The sequence below is a fragment of the Garra rufa genome, chromosome 24 (assembly GCF_049309525.1).
Source record: "Garra rufa chromosome 24, GarRuf1.0, whole genome shotgun sequence".
NCBI lineage: Eukaryota > Metazoa > Chordata > Actinopteri > Cypriniformes > Cyprinidae > Garra > Garra rufa.
Genome location: NC_133384.1, coordinates 3,968,087 through 3,989,275, shown reverse-complemented (window position 1 = coordinate 3,989,275; position 21,189 = coordinate 3,968,087). Strand labels below are relative to the sequence as shown.

The following is a 21,189-nucleotide window of genomic DNA, read 5'->3' as shown; positions in this document are numbered from 1 at the left end:
ACGAATACCAAATAAATCATGGAGACTTAGTAATGAACTTTATTTTTTCTTTCATAAAACAAATAATTTATAACTTAACATTCACCACTAGGAATCTGTTTCTATCAAAATATTTTATAGACAAAATGAAACATTGTGCTACTAGTTTATTGCCTTTTAGACATCAGCAACGAAGCTCGTCTAACTTTGCTATTTGATCATAAATCTAGTCAATTTTTGTAAACTGTGCCATTCAAAACACCATCATCTTGATTTTCACATTCTAGCCTTCTTCACCTGTCATGTCTTACTACTTTTGCTCTTGCTGCTATTTTGATGCTCAACAACAGTAAGAAGAGAAGTAGGAACCAAGAGAGCCCATCCAGACCATGTGCTTCAACAGTCCTCGGCCTCCTCTGTAGAGGGCGATGAAGGAAGTTGGGACATGCAGGGCAAATGTGAAGACATCACACATCCATGTGTGGATTTTGAGACCAAAGATTGTCTGTAAGAGCTCAGCAGCGTTTGTTCTTCAGCATGTTGAAGGCCCTCTGGTTCTTGGCCTTAAAAGTCATGATGAAATGATGGGGGGCGATCATTCCACGGCCATCCTCATCTGCCTGGCCCATGAAGATGTAGTTCAAACCTAGCGACAACACACAGAAAAAACCTGAATGCAGTGACGGAACGGCAGAGACATTCAGGAGGGGCTTTGGATCAGCTTTTCTCTGGGGCCTCGCGCTATCCACTCCATATGTTTATATACCGTATAAACATATGACAGTGAGATTTTGTCATTAAAAAAAAAACTTTCAAAGTCTGGCTGCTACAGTTTTCACAATGTTAATTATTTTACCAAAATAAGAGGGATCTTACTAAGTGCATGTTATTATTTATTTAGTACTGACCTGAATAAGATATTTCACATAAAATATGTTTACATATAGTTCACAAGAGAAAATAATAGTTCAAAAGTTTACATCCCCTTGATTCTTAATACTGTGTTGTTACCTGAATGATCAACAGCTGTGTTTTTTTTTTGTTTAGTGATAGTTGTTCATGAGTCTCTTGTTTGTCTTAAACATTTAAACTGGCTGCTGTTCTTTAGAAAAGTCCTTCAGGTCCCAAAAATGCTTTGGTTTTCCAGCATTTGTGTGTATTTGAACCCTTTCCAACAATGACTGTATGATTTTGAGATCCATCTTTTTACACTGAGGACAACTGAGGGACTCATATGCAACTATTATAGAAAGTTCAAATGCTCACTGATGCTCCAGATGGAAAAAAAAAACATGCAATAAGAGCAGAGGGTGAAAACTTTTGAACAAAATAGAGATGTGTACATTTTTCTTATTTTGCCTAAATATATTTTTCAGTTAGTACTGCCTTTCAGAGGCTACATAAGATAGTTTCATGTTTCCCAGAAGACAAAATAAGTTAAATTTACCCTGATCTTCAAATTCCAAAAGTTTTCACCCCCAGCTCTTAATGCGTGGTTTTTCCTTCTGAAGCATCAGTGAGTGTTTGAACCTTCTGTAATAGTTGCAAATGAGTCCCTCAGTTGTCCTCAGTGTGACAAGATGGATCTCAAAATCATACAGTCATTACTGGAAAGGGTTCAAATACACAAAAATGCTAGAAACCAAAGAATTTGTGGGACCTGATTGATTTTCTGAAGAACAGCAGGCAGTTTAACTGTTCAGGACAAACAAAGGACTCATGAACAACTATCATTAAATAAAAAAATACAGCTGTGGATCATTCAGGTAACAACTATTATTTATTTTCTTTTGTGGACTATATGTAAATACCTTTTATGTGGAATATCTAATTCACTAAATTAACAATAACATGCATTTTGTATGATTCCACTTATTTTGGTAAAATAATGAACATTTTGCAGATTCTGAAAGGGGGATGTAAACTGTTGACCTCAACTGTAACTTCACTGCTACCAAGCACTATGCTTAATGTGCCACTAACTTAATAGAACAGTTGACCCCAAAATGAACATTTTTCTATTATTTACTCTGTGTTGTGTTGTTCTAAACTTATATGCTATTATTTTTATTTTGGAGCAAAAAGTGTAAGAATTTCATAACTGATGGAACACAACCAATAAATAAGGTGGTTCTTATCGTGTAAAACCTTATAACTCTTTCCCCATCAGCGTTTTTAAAAAAAAGTCCCTGCCAACAAAAAGCTGAGAAAACTGCATATTTGTCAAAGACTACTTCTGGATTGCATTCTGAATGACAATCAAAACATTAGTAGATAGCTTCAAGCAACACCTCTAAAGCTTGCACAGTCTTATACCACTTCCTGGGTTGATACATAATTTGATAACCTTATAACAGTGAAAACACTGAGTTGAAAGAGTTAAATTAACACCATACTACTGAATGCACTTTTAAAACTTAATATAACATAAGTGATGTCTCTTAATAAAATATGTATTAGAAAACCCATGAAAGATTTACGTTAATTTAAAAATATTTACATCCTGCCAGGATGGCATCTAGTGTTTCTTGTCTCTGCCGTTTATAAGCTTTTTCAGTAGCTTTGGTCTAATAAAAGCCTCAAAGGCATCAGGGCTCAAGTGAAAAGAACAAAGACGCAGGTCTTTAGGAAGTTTTTAGCCTGGCAAGCCAGACCCACATAAATGTAGGGTCTGGGCACTCTCCATAGACAGGGCTCAACCGGAGGGGTGGGATAAACGGTTGTCTTTCAAACTCCTCTCCACGCAATAGGATAGCGCTACAACCAATCAGAGACTTAGTCTGTCAGGTGACGTAGTCAGAGCGACGGAGATTTTTAACGAAAATCAGTGCACTGTGCAGTCTGTCAGCCAAATAATAGACATAGATGGGCACTAAACCTTTAAAAGTAAACAAAAACATGCACAGACAAATCCAAATTACACCCTGCTCTGATGTAGTATACGCAAACACCGGAAGGGGAAATCGGTGAAAAAGTCCAGGATGAGTTTGCGTAAGCAAACGTAATCTTTTAGCTTTAAATGGGTTTGAACAACCAGGATAAGCGCAAGTAATTACCATTTTGAATAGCCGCTATATCCACAATCTCTGTGCACTGTGTGAACAATGAGTGTCGTATACACGCCACAGATCGCTTCCGGTGTTTGCGTATTCTACACCACAGCGCGTTCATATGTAACGAGCTCCTGCTCAGGACAGATGGACGTGGCTGTGTATCCAAAGTAAAAAATTATATAAATACTGTTCAGTTTTCCACGCGTAATTCACAGAACCAGGAATTCATGTCTGACGGAACTTATGGTCGCTGTCAGGACTCAGGCGTCATCATGTTAAGCCCGCCCCTCGACTCGTGATTGGCCAGGTACATCTTGGATTTTTCGGAATTTTAAGAGAATTGAGAGTAACTAGACTGACCTTGGAAGCAAATGTAATTTGCTGCCGCTAGGGGCGCGTCTAGATTCTAGGCTAGGAAGTTTTATTTGTCCACAGCAATCTTCCCATTCTTTTCTCCTCTTTCTATTGCTAGGAAAGCAGTGAATACTTACATCAATTCTGTTGTTGCCTGTCAACTGAAAATAACAACGAAAAGCCACACAATATGGCATCTTATCAGTATTCTATTTTCCAAGTTGTGTATTCTTCTGCAGTCACTGTTGCCAAGTCCACAGGAATTGGGCTACTTAAACACTGTTGCCGCAGGTTGTTTTTCATGTCTGCGGGTTGAAGCGACTCCAAAAATGTGATATTTATCCCCTGGAATCCAAATTTCACCAGAGAAATCCCACCAAAACACTTGCGATTTTAATGGAGGACCCCCCTCGAAACGCGATTGGGCTAGTTTTGAGTAGCAATTTGGCGGGTTTTATTGTGAAAACCTGGCATATGTTTTTTAACCATGTAAAGCCACGTCTTATTCATCATGTTTAGGTTTTTGTCTGCTTGACAGTACCATTCAAAGTTGTGAATCTTGTATTAGAGCAGTGAAAATTTGGTGCTTTAAGAACAATTCTCTCATACTGACCACTGGATGTTCAACATGGCATCTCATGGCAAAGAACTTTCTGAGGATTTGAGAATTAGAATGGTTGTTCTTCACAAAGATGGCCAAGCCTATTAGAGGTTCAGTAACACCCTGAAACCAAGTTACACTACAGTGGTCAGGGTCATACAGAGGTTTTCCAAGATGGGTTACGTTCGGAACAGGCCTTGCTAGGGCCGATCAATGAAGTTGAGCACACATTCTGTGCGTCAGGTGCAGAACGAGAGTGTTGAATCCTTTGAACCTGGCTTCAAAAAAAGATGCATGAGTGCTGCCAGAATTGCTTTAAAGGTTGCGGAAGTAGAAGGTCATCTTGTCTGTTCTCATACGGTGCACACTTCAACAAGTCATCCCAGAAGGAAGCCTCATCTGAAGCTGGCTCACAAGAAAGCCTGCAAACAGTTTGCTGAAGACAACCTGTCCAAGAGCATAAATTACTGGAACCATGTCCTGTGGTCTGATGAGACTATAAGATAAACTTGTTTGGCTCAGATGGTGTCCAGCAAGTGTGGCGATGCCCTGGTGAGGAGTACCAAGAAAATTGTGTCTTGCCTACAATCAAGCATGGTGGTGGTAGCATCATGGTCTGGGGCTGCATGAGTGCTGCTGGTACTGGGGAGCTGCAGTTCATTGAGGGAAACATGGATTCCATTATGTACTGTACATTCTGAAGCAGAACATGATGCCTTCCCTTCAGAAACTAGGCCATACGGTTTTCCAACATGATAACGATCCCAAACACACCACCAAGATGACAACTGCCTTGCTGAGGAAGCTGAAGGTGAAGGGGTGGCCAAGTATGTCTCCAGACCTGAACCCTATCAAGCACCTGTGGGGCATCCTCAAGTGTAAGGTGGAGAAGCACCATGTGTCTAACGTCCAGCGGCTCTGTGAGGAGTGGAAGAGGATCCCAGCAACAACCTGTGCAGCTCTGGCCAATTCCATGCCCCGGAAGATTAAGGCAGTGCCAGATAACAATGGTGCTAACACAATATATTGACACTTTGGACAAGTTCACTTAGGGTGTACTCACTTTTGTTGGCAGCTATTTTGACAATAATGGCTGTATGTTGAGTAATATTCAGGTGACAATAAATCTATACTGCTATACAAGCTGCACGTGACTACTCTAAAATATATCCAAGTTTCACTTCTATAGTATTGTCCCTTGAGAGGATATACTAAAATGGTTGCTGAAATGTGAGGTGAGTATTCACTTTTGTGACATACTGTATGTATAAAACGATGTATATTTAAAAAAGAAACGTAAATCTTTCATGGGTCTTTTTTCTACTACATATTTCAATAAAACACATTATTTACGTTATATTAAGCCACACAAGTTTTTAAGAGCAACTAACTGCTTGAACTGGGAATAGTTTGTATGTTTTTTCATAAACAAAATACAACAAGGGAACTTTTTGTTCAGCAGACATTTGTGGAAAGTTTGGTTTAACTTTTCACAGTTGAGTTAGTTAAGTGGAAAACGTGTTTGGAGCCATGTCAGTTTGACGTAACTGACATCATGCGACTCCCAGAATAGAAGTGGAAAATAACCTGAAATATTAATTTTTTTGCACACTGAAAAACAAACAAGCATTACTAACAGGAGCACAATTGCGTATTTAGTATGAGGGGTTACAATAATGTGTTTCAGCAGCTGTCTAGCATGTTAATGTCACCATTTACAAAAGCTGAAAAAGGCATTTACCTCGTCTGACATAGGGGCACTTCTTGCAAAGTATGACAATCTTCGTGCTCATGGTTTTGCCAGCCTGCTGGATAGCAAGGTTTCCTTCCTTGTAGACATTGATTATGGAGATGGTGGCGTACATGCTACCTCCTCGCGTTACAGCGGTGATGACGGTTCCAGTGATCACTAAAGGGTTGAAACATATAACATAAAAAACAGCTTTAGACACTACTAATTAATGCCTAAATTTGGGTTTTTAATTATCCTGACCTCCTAAACTTCTGTTTATTCATTTCTGCAGAGTTGGCTAGTACATTAAGTCTGTGATTATACAAATTTGACTTGACGTGCATGTAATTTTCCACATTAGTTCACATTTAGATCGTATTTCTCAACGTGACTCTGCTCTCCACCGACCACAGGATTTCCCCATATGCAAATCCATGTAAACAGCAGAAATCAGAATGAAATATCTGCCCGCTGCTGGACATGAACATTGCAGACCTGTTCCAGGGGCAGCGACTGCGGCCAAAGAGCTTTACTAAATCAACACTCCCATTTACCAACAGTTTACCCACAGTCCACTGCAGTCTATTTACACTAGGGCACTGTATCCCACACACAAATCCACTGTGCTAATGGCAAAAAATGCTCAAGGAATCTTTTGAGACACACTGACACAAACCAGCAGGCCAAAGATAGCACGCTGAAAAAGGAGCCATAAAAAACATGCGCTTAGACAAAATGCCAACAATTGGTGCTTGTTTCCACTTATTCTGTTCCCCCGCCCACAAGCTCCCAACCTCACTTTGCACTTTGTGTGTGTGTCTTCATGTGTCAGCACAAAAAGTTGGTATCAACTGCAAAGCGCTTCTCTTACCAAAGTTGCTGGAACAGTAATGGCTCTCAGGGGTTCCCTTCCGTTTGCATTTCTGTTGACACAGCGCTGCAGAATACTTCAAAGCTGGAGAGGAGAGCAGAGATAGCAAAAAAAGACTTCAAAAAGTGTTTTACTGTAGCTAACTGACTCTGAGCCAGCAGAGCTTGTCTTTGAGTACAGTTTGTCCTTGCAAAAACTGAGGAACTGGGGGTTAGGTACAAGCCTCAGAAATTGGATAAGCCAACATCAAAGAAGAAATGAATGTAAACTTGTCTGAAATTCCTCTCTGTCATTTACATATTTATTTATTGAAATAACTGAAATAATTCAATGGAACAAATAATATTGATCAAATAGATCTCACCAAATTATACAAGTACAGTTCAAAAGTATACTTGATTCTCAATACTGGGTTGTCCTGAACAGCTGAACTGCCTGCTGTTCTTCAGAAAAATCCTTTAGGTTCTCACAAATTCTTTGGTTTTTTAGCATTTTTGTGTATTTGAACCCTTTCCAACAAGGACTGTGTGATTTTGAGATCCATCTTTTCACACTGAGGACAACTGAGGGACTCATATGCAACTATTACAGAAGGTCCAAATGCTCACTGATGCTCCAGAAGGAAAAACGATGCATTAAGAGCCAGGGTGTAAACTTTTGAACACAATGAAGATGTGTAAATTTTTCTTATTTTGAATCTCAAAATCATACAGTCATTGTTGGAAAGGGTTTAAATACACAAAAATATTAAAAAAACAAAGAATTTGTGGGACCTGAAGGATTTTCCTGAAGAACAGCAGGCAGTACGTGTTCAGGACAAACAAGAGACTCAAGAACAACTATCAGTAAACAAAAAAACACAGCTGTGGATCATTCAGGTAACAACACGTTATTAAGAATCAAGTGTATGTAAACTTTTGAACAGGGTCATTTTTATAAATTCAACTATTACTTTCTCTTGTGGACTATATGTAAACATATTTTATGTGAAATATCTTATTCAGGTCAGTACTAAATAAAAAAATAACATGCATTTTATATGATCCCTCTTATTTTGGTCAAGTAAGACCTCAACTGCGTATATTCCATTAAACTCCAGTTATCAAAAAATCGTTAAAGATTTTATCTAAGTGGTCTTTTCTGGCAATATATATTTCGTAAACGAAGGTTTGGTGTCCGTAAGATTTTTAAATGTTTCTGAAAGAAGTCTCTTTTGCTTGCCAAGGCTGCATTTGTAAAATCAAAAGATACAGTAAAACTGTAACATTGTGAAATATTATTGCAGTTTTAAATAACTATAATAGGGTGATTTGATTATAAAACATTTTGCAGGGCCTAATTATTGTAACAATAATTAAATAAATATATAGTTTAGTATAGAAGTTTCATGAATTCAATTGATTAGAGCTGCTTGTTCATTATTAAACTTTAAATAAACCACTAAAATAAAAACATGACAGAAAAAAAAAACTGAATTTGAGGAAAAAAACATTAAATTTTAAAAATAAATGTTATAAATAATATGAATAAAAAAAACTATTTAATATAATTATATTACAAAATCAAAAATTACAAAAATGTAATGTTTGTTAAACTTTTAATAAATTGTTGTTAAATTGTATTGTAAGTTTTATTATTTTAGTTAATTAGACATGCTTCTTAATTACTAAAATTTTATTTAACCATTAAAACAGAATTCATAACAATTTAAATGGGAAAAAAAGCAAAACATTTTAATACTTTAATCCCATAAGTTTGGCATCTGAAAGAGGAACTCCTACAAATGCATATTCAATAAGGTCAGGTGCAAAAACAACTCTCTTCACGCCTTTTCAGTAAATCCTGAGAGTATTATTTTAATGCCAAAAGATGATTTACGCTGGCAAAAACTGTTAGTAAATCTGGCCCTAAACATGTTAGCATTTAAAAGTGTCCTATTATGCTCTTTTACAAAGTCTTTATTTTGTTTTGGGGGTGCACTAGAACATGCTCTCATGCTTGGTGGTTCGAAAAATGCATTACTTTTCACATAATTTGCATTATTACAATAGCTTTCTCCCCAGACTGGCACAAATGGCTCGATTAGTTCCGGGTTTGATGAAGGTCCACCTTCCGAAAAACCAAATGTGTTGTGATTGGTTAGCAGTCCCACTGCATTGCAATTGGCGAACAGCTTAGACGGCGTTTCAGTCCTGCCACGCCCCTTCCCAAAGCAGCAAGTTCCGTGTACAACTGCGCAAGCTAGATTAAAGTGATTCTTACGTTTTAAATATGGATATTTTTCTTACAAAAACACATCGGATCGCTAAAGGAGGCTTTTACTAACCCCCTCCGATTTTAACTGACTTGTTTTGGACTGATGGAGAGAAACACTTGTCTATGCCATTCAGTCTATGCCGTTGTGAAGCTTGGGAGTGCCAGGATTATTTTTAATATAACTCCGAATGCATTCGTCTGAAAGAAGGAAGGCATATACACCTAGGACGCATGGAGGGTGAGTAAATAATAAGCTACATTAGTGTTGGTCCTATCGTCAGCCTGCGAGATCACCAATACATGATATTATTATTATTATTGTGCTAATTTATTTAATTTTTTAAATGCCCGAAACCAGCTTCAGCATAAGGCTAGTGAAGCTATCTACACTGTATAATGAATAAATCTCTTACCACACACCGCGGACGTCTACGGCGCATCTAACACTTGTGTTTACATCAGCCGTGTTTCGACCCTCTATACCGCACACGTCAACGACGTGGCTCTGACATGGCTACTGGAGCAGTTCAAGGACACTTTAGTTAATGCTCGCATTTATATCTCTGAAGCATCGCTGAAGCATCCCAGAAGCGGCTGTCCATGCTACATCGCTAGTTAGGCGAATCCTCCACCTCGTCCCTCCCCACCCAACAACAATTTGAATTTCCGTAGGCAGGATTTACATTGAGACATCATAACATCCAGGAAAACAAATGCTGTAGTCCAAATGAGCCATTCGTTGTAGTTCTTGAAAAGGGCTTTTTTAAAACCTATATTAGGGCTTGGTAAAAAATATCGATTCTCCGATTTTAATCGATCTTCAGTTTAACGCAACGATATCGATTCGGGAAATCCCCGAATCGATTCTTAAAGGGATAGTTCACCCAAAAATGAAAATTTGATGTTTATCTGCTTACCCCCAATGCATCCAAGATGTAGGTTACTTTGTTTCCCCAGAAAAACACAAACGAAGATTTTTTACGAGAACCGGTGCAGTCTGCCAGCCAAATAATGTGAGTGGATGGGCACCAGACCTTTAAAAGTAAACAAAAACATGCACAGACAAATCCAAATTACACCCTGCGGCTCGTGATGATACATTGATGTCCTAAGACACGAAACGATCGGTTTTTGAGAGAAACTGAACAGTATTTATATCATTTTTTACCTTTGTTACAACGCCACGTCCATCTCTCCTGAGTAAGCGTTCGGCATCAGTCACGTCACATGAGCACGCGCTCTGTGGTAGTATACGCAAACGCCGGAAGCGATCTGTCGCATGTATACGACACTCATTGTTTACACAGAGCACAGAGATTGTGGGTATAGCGGCTATTCAAAATGGTAATTACTTGCGCATATCCTGATTGTTTAAACCGATTTAAAGCTAAAAGATTACATTAGTTTGCGCAAACTCATCCGGGACTTTTCACTGATTTCCCCTTACGGCGTTTGCGTATTCTACGCTAGAGCGCGTGCTCATGTGACGTGACTGATGCCAAACTCGTGCACATTACAGATGGACGTGGCTGTGTATCAAAGGTAAAAAATGATATAAATACTGTTCAGTTTCTCTCAAAAACCGATCGTTTCGTGTCTTAAGACATCAATGTATCGTCACGAGTCGCAGGGTGTAATTTGGATTTGTCTGTGCATGTTTTAGTTTACTTTTAAAGGTCTGGTGCCCATCCACACCCATGATAAGGCTGGCAGACAGCACCGGTTTTCATTAAAAATCTTCGTTTGTATTCTTCTGAGGAAACTAAGTCACCTACATCTTGGATGCATTGGGGGTAAGCAGATAAACATCAAATTTTCATTTTTGGGTGAACTATCCCTTTAATGCACGTGTTTCACGTAAGAGGATATGAATATTCCCCTCTCGTCCTGAAGGTGTCACTAGTGTTCCTGCTGAGAGAGTTTTCTCAACTGCTCAGCTGCTTTTTTTGCAGAAAAATCTGGTTATCAAAAAAGATAAGGCTGTAGTTAAGAACTGTTAGTTTTATGGACAGTTAGAATGCTTTGTATACGCAGACAAGGGCTTTATAATGGGCCTGTTTTGAACGTTTTGAATTTAGAAAAATGTTTCATTTCTTAAACATGTTTGAAGTTCTTAATAGATTTCACTGTTGCACATTTACAGTCTTTTTTTTTACAGTAATGTGCATTTTGCAGTTTGTTTACATGGTGTACAATGGATGCACATATTTATGACTTCTTGTTACAGTGTTCATTTAAAATAAAAGTTGTTTAAAATAAACAACTGTGTGCACCCTATTATTAATGTAGATGTGTATTTCAGTAATAAACTTAAGTAGGAGAGTTTCAGTTACCAGCATTTCTATCAAAATATGGATCCCATGTCTGCAAAACTAACATTTTAAATTAAATATTGATAGCTAATCGATATCGAATCGAATCGAAATCGGAATCGAATTGAATCGAAACCATAAAAATAAGAATCGAATCGAATTGCCGAATTGGTCACAATACCCAGCCCTAACCTATATATCTCCCTTTGGAGTGGACTTTGAGATTTGTAACTTTGTAGATGTTTTTTTATGCCCAAACATACACACCACACACTGGCTAAAATTCAAAAAGTGAAAAAGCATAATAGGACCCCTTTAAATTCATGTTGGGGACGCTGAAGTTGGTGTTTTCAATAGGTATGTTTAATGAGTACCCCTGCAATGTTGGCTAACATTAAACTCACCAGATCCACACAGTATGATTAGACAGAATTGCCTCAGCAGCAGGTTTTGTGGGTGTACTCACTTATAGGTCTGGTGGTGGTGGGCGGTGCTGTCGTGGTTGGTGGAACGGTTGTGGAGGGAAACTTCTTCGGTCTAAATTTGTAATGACCAATAAAGCCATCCGCTGTTAAACTGAGATCTGAGAGGAACTGAATGAAGAGCTGATTCCCCTCTGAGAACACAGGTCTAAAGCAGAAAGAATATAATATAATACTCAAGTATCGCTACAGCTGCAAGCTACATGTTTATATATTGAAAGTAGAGCAAAGGACTGATTTAATATGGCTAATATAACATATATGATACATACGCTGGTGGGCTGTCGCCACAGTATTTCCCAATTCTTTTTGCATCATTAATTTCTCCACCATTAAAAATTGCTACGTAATCATAACGGCAGTAGTTGTCCCTCTCCACATCAAACTTCTCAAATTTCACCTCAATAATCTGTAAATAAAAAATAAAAAAAACTATATTAGCTATCTGCAAATCACACAGAAGAAATATCAGCAATAATGTTCACATCACACTTTAAATCAACGTTACTTGCAAAGCTGGGCTTTTTATAGACTTTTTCAAATTTTGGAGTATGATTCCTTAATGTAGAAAAGTTAAGAATTAACAATCCACTAAAAACACTTGAAACTAATATGGAATGAATAAAAAAGTCCACCTGGTTCTTTGGTGCTACTATATGCCAAGAACACGTGACTCCAGCAGGATAGTCTTTCTCTGGCCAGTTAGGGGTCTTGAAGGTTCCTGACGGCTTCATTAATCTCCCACCACAGTACTGATCCCCTGTAAACATCCATCCAGACAGTAGTTTAGGAAATGTTCCCTCTTTTAAACTCCACAAGAGGAACACTAAACATAGACCAAACATCCAGCATGAGGTCGTTCACCCCTAATTAAAAGGAATGCATGAGATAATTGCACGGCATCTTATTCGGCTGGCTTTAAAATGCCCTTCCCTACAGTCTTGTCATTATGAGAAAGTTTACAGACTTGTTGGTCCCAGCGTGGTGCTTTTAAATGTGCAGTAGGAAAGAAGATCGTGTTCTGTTCCAGACTTAATCCTTCTTCACATCTGAGACGTTTTATCCAGAGCTGCTGCTTCTAAAACTGAATCCCGCAAAAAGCTTTGTGCACCAGAAAATATGACGACTATAAAATGCACTATATACCTCTCTGTGTGCGATTTGAAACAGGTCTTTGGATCACTATGCTATGCTAAAAAGAAAATACTGATTGGTGCTAAACCAATCAAGAATGCCTCAAATCATATTTCACCCCAAAATCAAAAGAAATAATGTTTTGCGTATAAAAGATTTTTTTTTTAGATGTGAAAATTCTGTGTTCTATCCAAGTGTCATTGTGCTAATTTATCTTAAACGTAAGCAGTTTGTATGTTTACCTCCTAGAAAAGTTCATTTGGCATCCGAACCAGCCTGAAACAGCAACACGGGGTCAGCCAATGCTGTGAGTTTGAGGTAGGACCATCTCTTCGTCCAACCAATGATAGTTTTAAACAATGCCCACTAACTTAAAAATTCTGAATACAGTACAAATCACTATATTAGAGTAATGAGATCTAATGATAATGAATAGATACAATGAACTACTTAGGACACAAATAAATAATAAAACTATAGCTGCTTGCAGCATTTAAGGGGTCGAGCAAAACAGCTGCAAAATGAGGAGCTAAGCATGGCATGGAGCATCAGCCCACCTACAACAATGCGTAACTGAGGATAATTTCATTTAAAATGGCTAAAAAAAATTCTGAATACAACCATTGTTTTCATGATTCATTGGCTCATCACTTTTGACCAATAGGTGGCGCTGTTATCAAATCTATATGGTGGGTTCTGTGTGAGATGACAATGGCACACACAAAGTATGGTGTCAATATGTCAAAGCTTTGCAGAGATAGAGCCTCAAGAGTCATTTAGGCATCATGCCTCAAATTTATAGCGGCGCTATACTAAAACGGTTCTGTCAAATTTGGTGAAAATTGGACCAATGGTCCATGGTTCATCAATTTTGACTAATAGGTGTCGCTGTTACCAAATGAATGTGGTGTGGTCAGTGTGATGTAGCAATGGCACATACAAAGTTTGGTGTCAATATGTCAAAGCTTTGCAGAAATACAGCCTCAGACAAAGTTTGGCATCATACCTGCAAATTCTTTGATGTGTTAAATGCGTTTTATATATCAACACAAAATCTATACATTTTTCTCAGCATGGTCTGAGGATTATCTAAGTCCAATTTTGGTGAAAATTGGACATACAGACAAGGAGGAGTTCGAAAAAGTAGGTTTTCAACATAAATTAAAATGGCGGACAGAAAGTTCAGCCAACTATGGCAAAATTGTTATCTATTTTCTCGGCATTACCCGAGGAACATTTTGAGACCAGTTTGATTACAATAGACTAATGTAATGAAAAGTTATTAACTTTTTTTAGTTTAATTATTAATGGTTTGAGGATGATCTGAGTTAAATTTTAGTGAAGATTGGACAAACAGTCTAGGAGGAGTTTGAAAAAAGTAGGTTTTCAACATAAATTAAAATGGCGGACAGGAAGTTCGGCCAATTATGGTAAAATTGGTATCTATGTTCTCGACATAACCCAAATAATATATTGAGACCAGTTTCATTACAATAGGCCAATTGAATTAAAAGTTATTAGCATTTTTGTAAATTTCATTATAGCTTTTAAGTATGATGGGACATACAAAGTTTGGTGTAAATATGTCAAAGCTTTGCAGAAATACAGCCTCAGACAAAAACTATTTTGTATATCGACACAAAATCCATAACTTTTGCTAGCATGGTCTGAAGATGATCTTAGTCAAATTTGATGAAAATCGGACAAATGGTCTAGGAGGAGTTCGAAAAACATAAATTTAAATGGCAGACAGGAAGTTCAGCCAGCTATGGTAAAATTGGTCTCTATGTTCTCGACATAACCCAAATAATATATCATTGCAATAGGCTAAATTGAATCAAATGTTATTAGCATTTTTGAAAATTGTGCCAATGACACATACAGAGTTTCATAAAATATAGAATTTTACAACAAAATTCGAAATGACCAATGCCCAAAATATAATTTTTACCAGAATGGTCTGAAGATGATCTAAGCCAAATTTAATGAAAATCAGACAAACCGTCTAGGAGGAGTTCGAAAAAATTGGTTTTTAGAACTATTAAATCTTGACCTTACGAATTCTAAATTTTGGTGTCCAAAGGTTTTGCCAAAGGCCAAAAACTTTCACACTCCTCTATCAATTTGACTGTCCATGAGCAGGGATGCAAAATTCAGGAGTTCAATTGGTAACTGTGCCCTGGAGTTGTCAAAAGTCCACCAGATGATGCAAAATGATGCATGTTCGTTGACAAATAAACCGAAACATCTGGATGCAGGTAACAGAAAGAATGTGAGATTCACACATAACTAGTAACCAAACTAAGCACTTTTAGCACAAAACTAAAAGCTGATAACATCTGTGATCATGATGTGATGACTGCAAACTTCCATTGTTACCAACACAACAGCTGTCCATTAACCACTGATGGACAAAAAACAGAGACAGTCTAAATCACTAAAATTCCAGCTGTCTTGTTCTGGCCAAGCAGACGTCCCGCCACTTATACAGTTACTCAGTGAGCAAGACGGCCTCTGGGGGTCTGACCAATCACTGAATCACTGGAAAACCGTCTGTGAGAAATTCCACATCATGCCACGAAATACACAGAAATGTTCTCCGGCTTCCAGCCCTTCCAGAGTGATCTAAATCAACTGTCAGACCCTGCAGAGAAAATCCCTTTATGTTTAACACTTGAAATTAAAACCAGGTTCTTCTTCCTTTTGTGTGAAACGACAGGATCACAGTGATTTATTAAATGGAAACCTCTGACTTCTTTAGGAGCTGTCAGACAGCTCTTAAATGCTCATTAAAGTTGACCTTTGCCCTCTTAAAAACAATCCGTGCCAAATAATATGTGAAATTACGGCCGGAAACATGGATTATTTTGGATGCAAGTAAGGGAAAGGTGTAAAGAAAGAGAAAAAATATGAACAAGCTGTTAAACTACATCTGAAAACAAATACAAAACTCCTTTAGCTCTGCCGAGTTGAACGGATCAAGTCAATCTTATTAGCTGCCAATTTCATGGTCCATGTTCATGATGTTTTTACCTCGTTCATTTGGGTTTGCAGCAGAGTACATGGCCATGAAGCCGCTGCCAGCTGTATTGGCATCGGACACCATCTGTAGGAGCATCTTGTTACTTGTAGAAACAAGGGCTCCTGGTCTGAACGTCCCACAGAAGCGTCCGAGACGCTGTCCATTGGCATGGCCGCTATAAACATCCACATAATCGTACCGGCACAGGTTGTCACTTTCTAAGTCCAGAAAACGAAACGTGAGGACGACCACTTTGCCCTCTGGAACCTGCAAGAAGCAAACGTCATGTTGAGACCCAACTATATCAGAATGCATTTCTGTTTACAAACATCTGCAAGACTTTATAGTCATCCATTTATATTGTACTGACATTTTTTATTTGATTATGTGTGACTAATACAGTTAAAGTCAAAAGTTTACATACACCTTGCAGAATCTGCAAAATGGTAATTATTTTAGCAAAATAAGAGGGATCGTACAAAATGCATATTTTTTATTTAGTACTGACCTGAATAAGATAGTCCACAAGAGAAAATAATAGTTGAACTTATAAAAATGACCCCGTTCAAAAGTTTACATACACCTGATTCTTAAGACTGTGTTGTTATCTGAATGATCCACAACTGTTTTTTTAAGTGATAGTTGTTCATGAGTCCCTTGTTTGTCCTGAACAGTTAAACTGCCTGCTGTTCTTTGGAAAAAATCATTCAGGTCCCACAAATTCTTTGGTTTTTCAGCATTTTTGTGTATATGAATCCTTTCCAACAATGACTGTATGATTTTGAGATCTATCTTTTCACACTGAGCTCAGGGTAAATTTAACTTATTTTTTCTTCTGGGTAACATGCAAGTACCTTATGTAGCTTCTGAAGGGCAGTACATAAAATATATATATTTAGGCAAAATAATAAAAATGTACACATCTTCATTCTGTTCAAAAGTTTACACCCCTGGCTCTTAATGCATCGTGTTTCCTTCTGAAGCATCAGTGAATGTTTAAACCCTCTGTAATAGTTGCATATGAGTCCCTCAGTTGTCCTCAGTGTGAAAAGATGGATCTCAAAATCATACAGTCATTGTTGGAAAGGGTTAAAATACACAAAAATGCTGAAAAAATAGATCGCATCATTCCTATTTCAATAGATTATAGTATACAGTATATTTTTCTGCAGCGACATGGAAAACATTAAACAGCATAATTAAGATTCTTAAAATAAAGTGGAAAAACTCTCTTAGTCAGACAGGTCAACAACTGAGTCTCTGAGTCTCTTATATGCAATGATGCCAATGCAATAACATGTTCGAATGAGTCTGGAGTTGCCACAAGGATGTAATGCGGCCAGCAGCCAAGCCACACACACACACACACACACACACACACACACACACACTGATTCTTGCCACGACTTTCTATTGCATCATCATTACAGTACATGCAACTCAGAGCAGTTTTTAAATTCCTAATACATTTTACTTTACTTATTTCACCTTAAAACCCTTAACATAGACACATTCAAACTCAAAAAACTCACAGACTTGTTAAAGATTATGTCTAGAACACAAGGTTTTTACTTAGTAAAACTCAGACAAACTTTCACAGCATACACGGTACTCAAAGAAGAAGTTCTGTAAATAAAGTTTGTTATTTATAAATGCAGGTGTGTATGGATACATTCCTGGACATATATCACTTTTAGAAAAAGGTATAAAAGCTGTCACTGAAGCTGTACATTTTCAAGAAGTACAGCTCTGTACCTTATTATAAGAGAGCCGGAAGGTACAAACTAGTACCTGAAGTGTACTATAGATGAACTCAGGGTTGCCAAGTCTTGCTAATTAAAACTAGCCCAATTACATTTTTTTCTGTGGTTTTCCCTCCATGGGAGGTCCACTCCATCAATAACCCGAAGCGGACTAAAAACAACCCACAGTGTAAAAGTAGCAAAATTGCAACACTGGATGGATTGTGGATGGAAAAACATATACATTCAAATGAGGTACTGATTTTGTTTTGTAGAAAAATTATGCATATTCGAAGTCGAACCTACAGCGATGATGTTACTACGTTTTGCCTGATGATTGGTTAATTTTACCATACTGATTTCTTTTTAGAAGCTATTTAACTTTACAATGGCAACAACATATCATGTTTCATTTTTGCTGCAGTATTTAATTTTCACAGAAGCTCTATTGATAAAGTATGTTATTTATTATTGCAGATGTGTATGAATACTATCCTGGACATATATCACTTTAAGAAAAAAAATGTATAAAAGCTGTCACTGAAGCAGTACATTTTCAAGAAGTACAGCTCTGTACCTTATTTACCCCTAAGGGGGCATATTAGGAGCTGAAATGTACATACTAGTACCTAAAGTGTACTATAGATGGACTCAGGGTTGCCAAGTCTTGGTAATTAAAACTACACTGTTAAAAGTTTTCACTAGTTTCAACTTAAAATGGTAAGTTCAGCAGTTTCCTTAACATTTTAAGTTAAATCAACATAAAACTACAAGTAATTTTAACTCATAAGTTAAATCAACTTAAAAGTACAAGTCATTTTAACTGATTTTGTTGATGTGAGTTGAAATAACTTAAAGTTTTAAGTTGATTTAACTTAAAATTTTAAAGATGCAGTGTGTAGATTTTTGCGGCATCTAGCGGTGAGGTTGTGAGTCCACCGCTCACCCCTCCCTTTACAGAACTACGGTAGCCCACAGAAGATTAATATGTCACGTTTTACAGCAACGAATAATGAGATTTATTTTAAAACGTAAATTAAGGAATTATATTTACTTAACTATTCAATAAAACGATGTTATTGTGAATATTACTGTTACTTGTTCATCATTGTGTCAGTGTTTTTTCCGCAAGAACAACAGTGATGAAACGCGATCTGTAGAGCAGTTTGTCCGTTTAGGGCTACTGTAGAAACATAACGGCGACTTCCATGTGACCCGCGGTGTGTGTAGCTATAAACTGATAATTCTAAGGTAATAAAAACATAATGGTTCATTAAGTAAGGTCTTTATACACCCCTGAAAACATAGTTATGTATATTAGATTGCAACTCTGTCTAGAGATCATCTTAAATATTACACAGTGCACCTTTAAGGCAGCTGCTGAACTTAAGTTTTTAAGTTGAAACTAGTTAAATCTTTTTACTGTGTAGCCCAATCACGGTTTCTCTGTGGTTTTCCCCTCCATGGGAGGTTCTCTCCATCAATAACCCTAAGTGGACTAAAAACAACCCACAGCTAGAGTGTAAAAGTAGCAAAATTGCAACACTGGATGGATTGTGGATGGAAAAAACATATACATTCATATGCAGTATGCTGATTTTGTATTTATTGTTTTGTAGAAAAACTCTGCATATTGGAAGTCGAACCTACAGCGATGATGTCACTACGTTTGCATGATGATTGGTTAATTCTGCCATACTGATTTCTTTTTAGAATCTATTTAACTGTACATGGCAACAACATATCATGTTTTATTTTTGCTGTAGGATTTAATTTTCACAGAATCAAATGTAACTTTACATTATCCCTTACCAATGTAAATATAGTTTTATCTATTAGAGCCAAAACAGTCGGCATTTATTCAAGCTGAATGCATAATAAATCAGTTTGAGTCTCTTCATACTTACTGTAATTCTCCACACACATTTGGTATTCGGCGGATAGACGCCCGGATAACCCTGACTACCGATAACACCCGACTCTCCTGTGATATTCCCACCACACGTGAAGGTCTGTCTAGGCAAGAGAAAGCAAAATCTGCATCGATGCCGCATTCATTTTTCTTACATGGATTCTAAAACTTTCAGATGAATTGCATCATGACGCTGATTGGTTTGTGAGATTCGCTGCGCCGCTCGCTGTGATCATACATGAGCTTTCGCTGTACATCATGACTGAAGAAACTTACCTGCTTGGAGTCTGAGCTCGCACATGCAGAATGAGCAGGAGAGCCCAGGCGATCAAGACACCGCAGATCTTCCACATTGTAAGAACTGACAGTGGATCAGATCAGACGGTGTGCGTGTCTGTGTCCAGCTGCATTAATGATATTATTGTGCTCCGTCTGTCCTGAAGTTGCTCGGGGGAGTTTCAGGGGCAGATGAATATAGCGTTTGTTCTGCACTGTAGGAGGGAGCAGCACGACAGCTGCCTTTTTCCAAACCTGTGATCAAAGACATACAGGGAGAGAGAGAGAGAGAGAGAGAGAGAGAGAGAGAGAGAGAGAGAGAGAGAGAGAGGAAGAGAGGGGATTCATTTGCCCCTACTCTGAATAAAACAACTGTTAACAAAATACAATAATAAAACATAATTTAAAAAATAAAGTTTTTATTTTTTTACTTTTCAAGTACATACGCAGGAGTTCAATTTATTACACACTTTACAAGATATATCCACTAATGTAGTTGTCAAATAATCGATGTTATCAGCTGAGAGAGAGAGAGAGTCGGCATTAACGATAACAGCGCCACCTCGTGGCTTTAATAGTAAAATATATTCTAATTACGTAATTTATTACTTTTATTTACATACTGTTGCACATTGTGGTCTTTGTCTTACTCTAGGTTTGCAGTCTGTACATCTAATGTAAACTTAAATCAGGGTCGTTATGCCATAAAATACAATACAGTCAGAAATTGTTTAAATATATAATAAAAAAGAACTGCATTTATTTATTTACTCACTTGCAGTCTGTACATCTGAAATAAAAATAAATTATGCCATAAGTAACATTAAATCAGCCTGTTTATACCATTGCATACTGGCTTAGATGTAACAGTCAAGAATTATTGAAATATATAATAAATAAAAAAATATGATTTATTTATTTGAAGTCTGTACATCTGAAGTCAAATTAAATCAGCGTCTTTATGCCATAACATACTAGTTTGGATGTCAGGAATTATTTAAATATATAATAAATAAAATTATTTATTTATTTGCAGTCTGTAAATCTGAAAGAAAAGAAAATCAGCATGTTTATGCCATAACATAATTGGCTTGGATGTAACAGTCAGAAATTATTTAAATATATAATAAATAAAATTATTTATTTATTTGCAGTCTGTAAATCTGAAAGAAAAGAAAATCAGCATGTTTATGCCATAACATAATTGGCTTAAATGTAACAGTCAAGAATAATTTAAATATATAATAAATAATTTTTTTTTTTTTTTTTTTGCAGTCTGTACATCTGAAGTAAAATTAAATCAGCGTCTTTATGCCATAACATACTGGCCTGGATGTCAGGAATAATTTAATTGTATAATAAATTAAAATGAGGATTTATTTTTTATTAGTTAGTTAGTTAGTTGGTGTATTTATTTGTTTGCAGTCTGAACATCTGAAATAAAATTAAATCAACGTCTTTAT

General features: G+C 37.1%; 1 protein-coding gene across 1 annotated transcript; it reads right to left on the bottom strand.

The window, feature by feature from the left end:
* Positions 1-16: 16 nt before the first annotated feature.
* Positions 17-19,970, bottom strand: pcolce2b (procollagen C-endopeptidase enhancer 2b). The gene is made up of 9 exons (XM_073831251.1): positions 19,727-19,970; positions 19,446-19,554; positions 15,808-16,063; positions 12,276-12,400; positions 11,913-12,049; positions 11,625-11,788; positions 6,591-6,674; positions 5,729-5,896; positions 17-625 (listed from the first exon to the last, which is right to left on the bottom strand). Exons 1-9 carry the CDS (start codon positions 19,801-19,803, stop codon positions 495-497), a joined length of 1,251 nt encoding a protein of 416 aa, XP_073687352.1. The 5' UTR covers positions 19,804-19,970; the 3' UTR covers positions 17-494.
* Between the last annotated feature and the right edge of the window lie 1,219 nt (positions 19,971-21,189).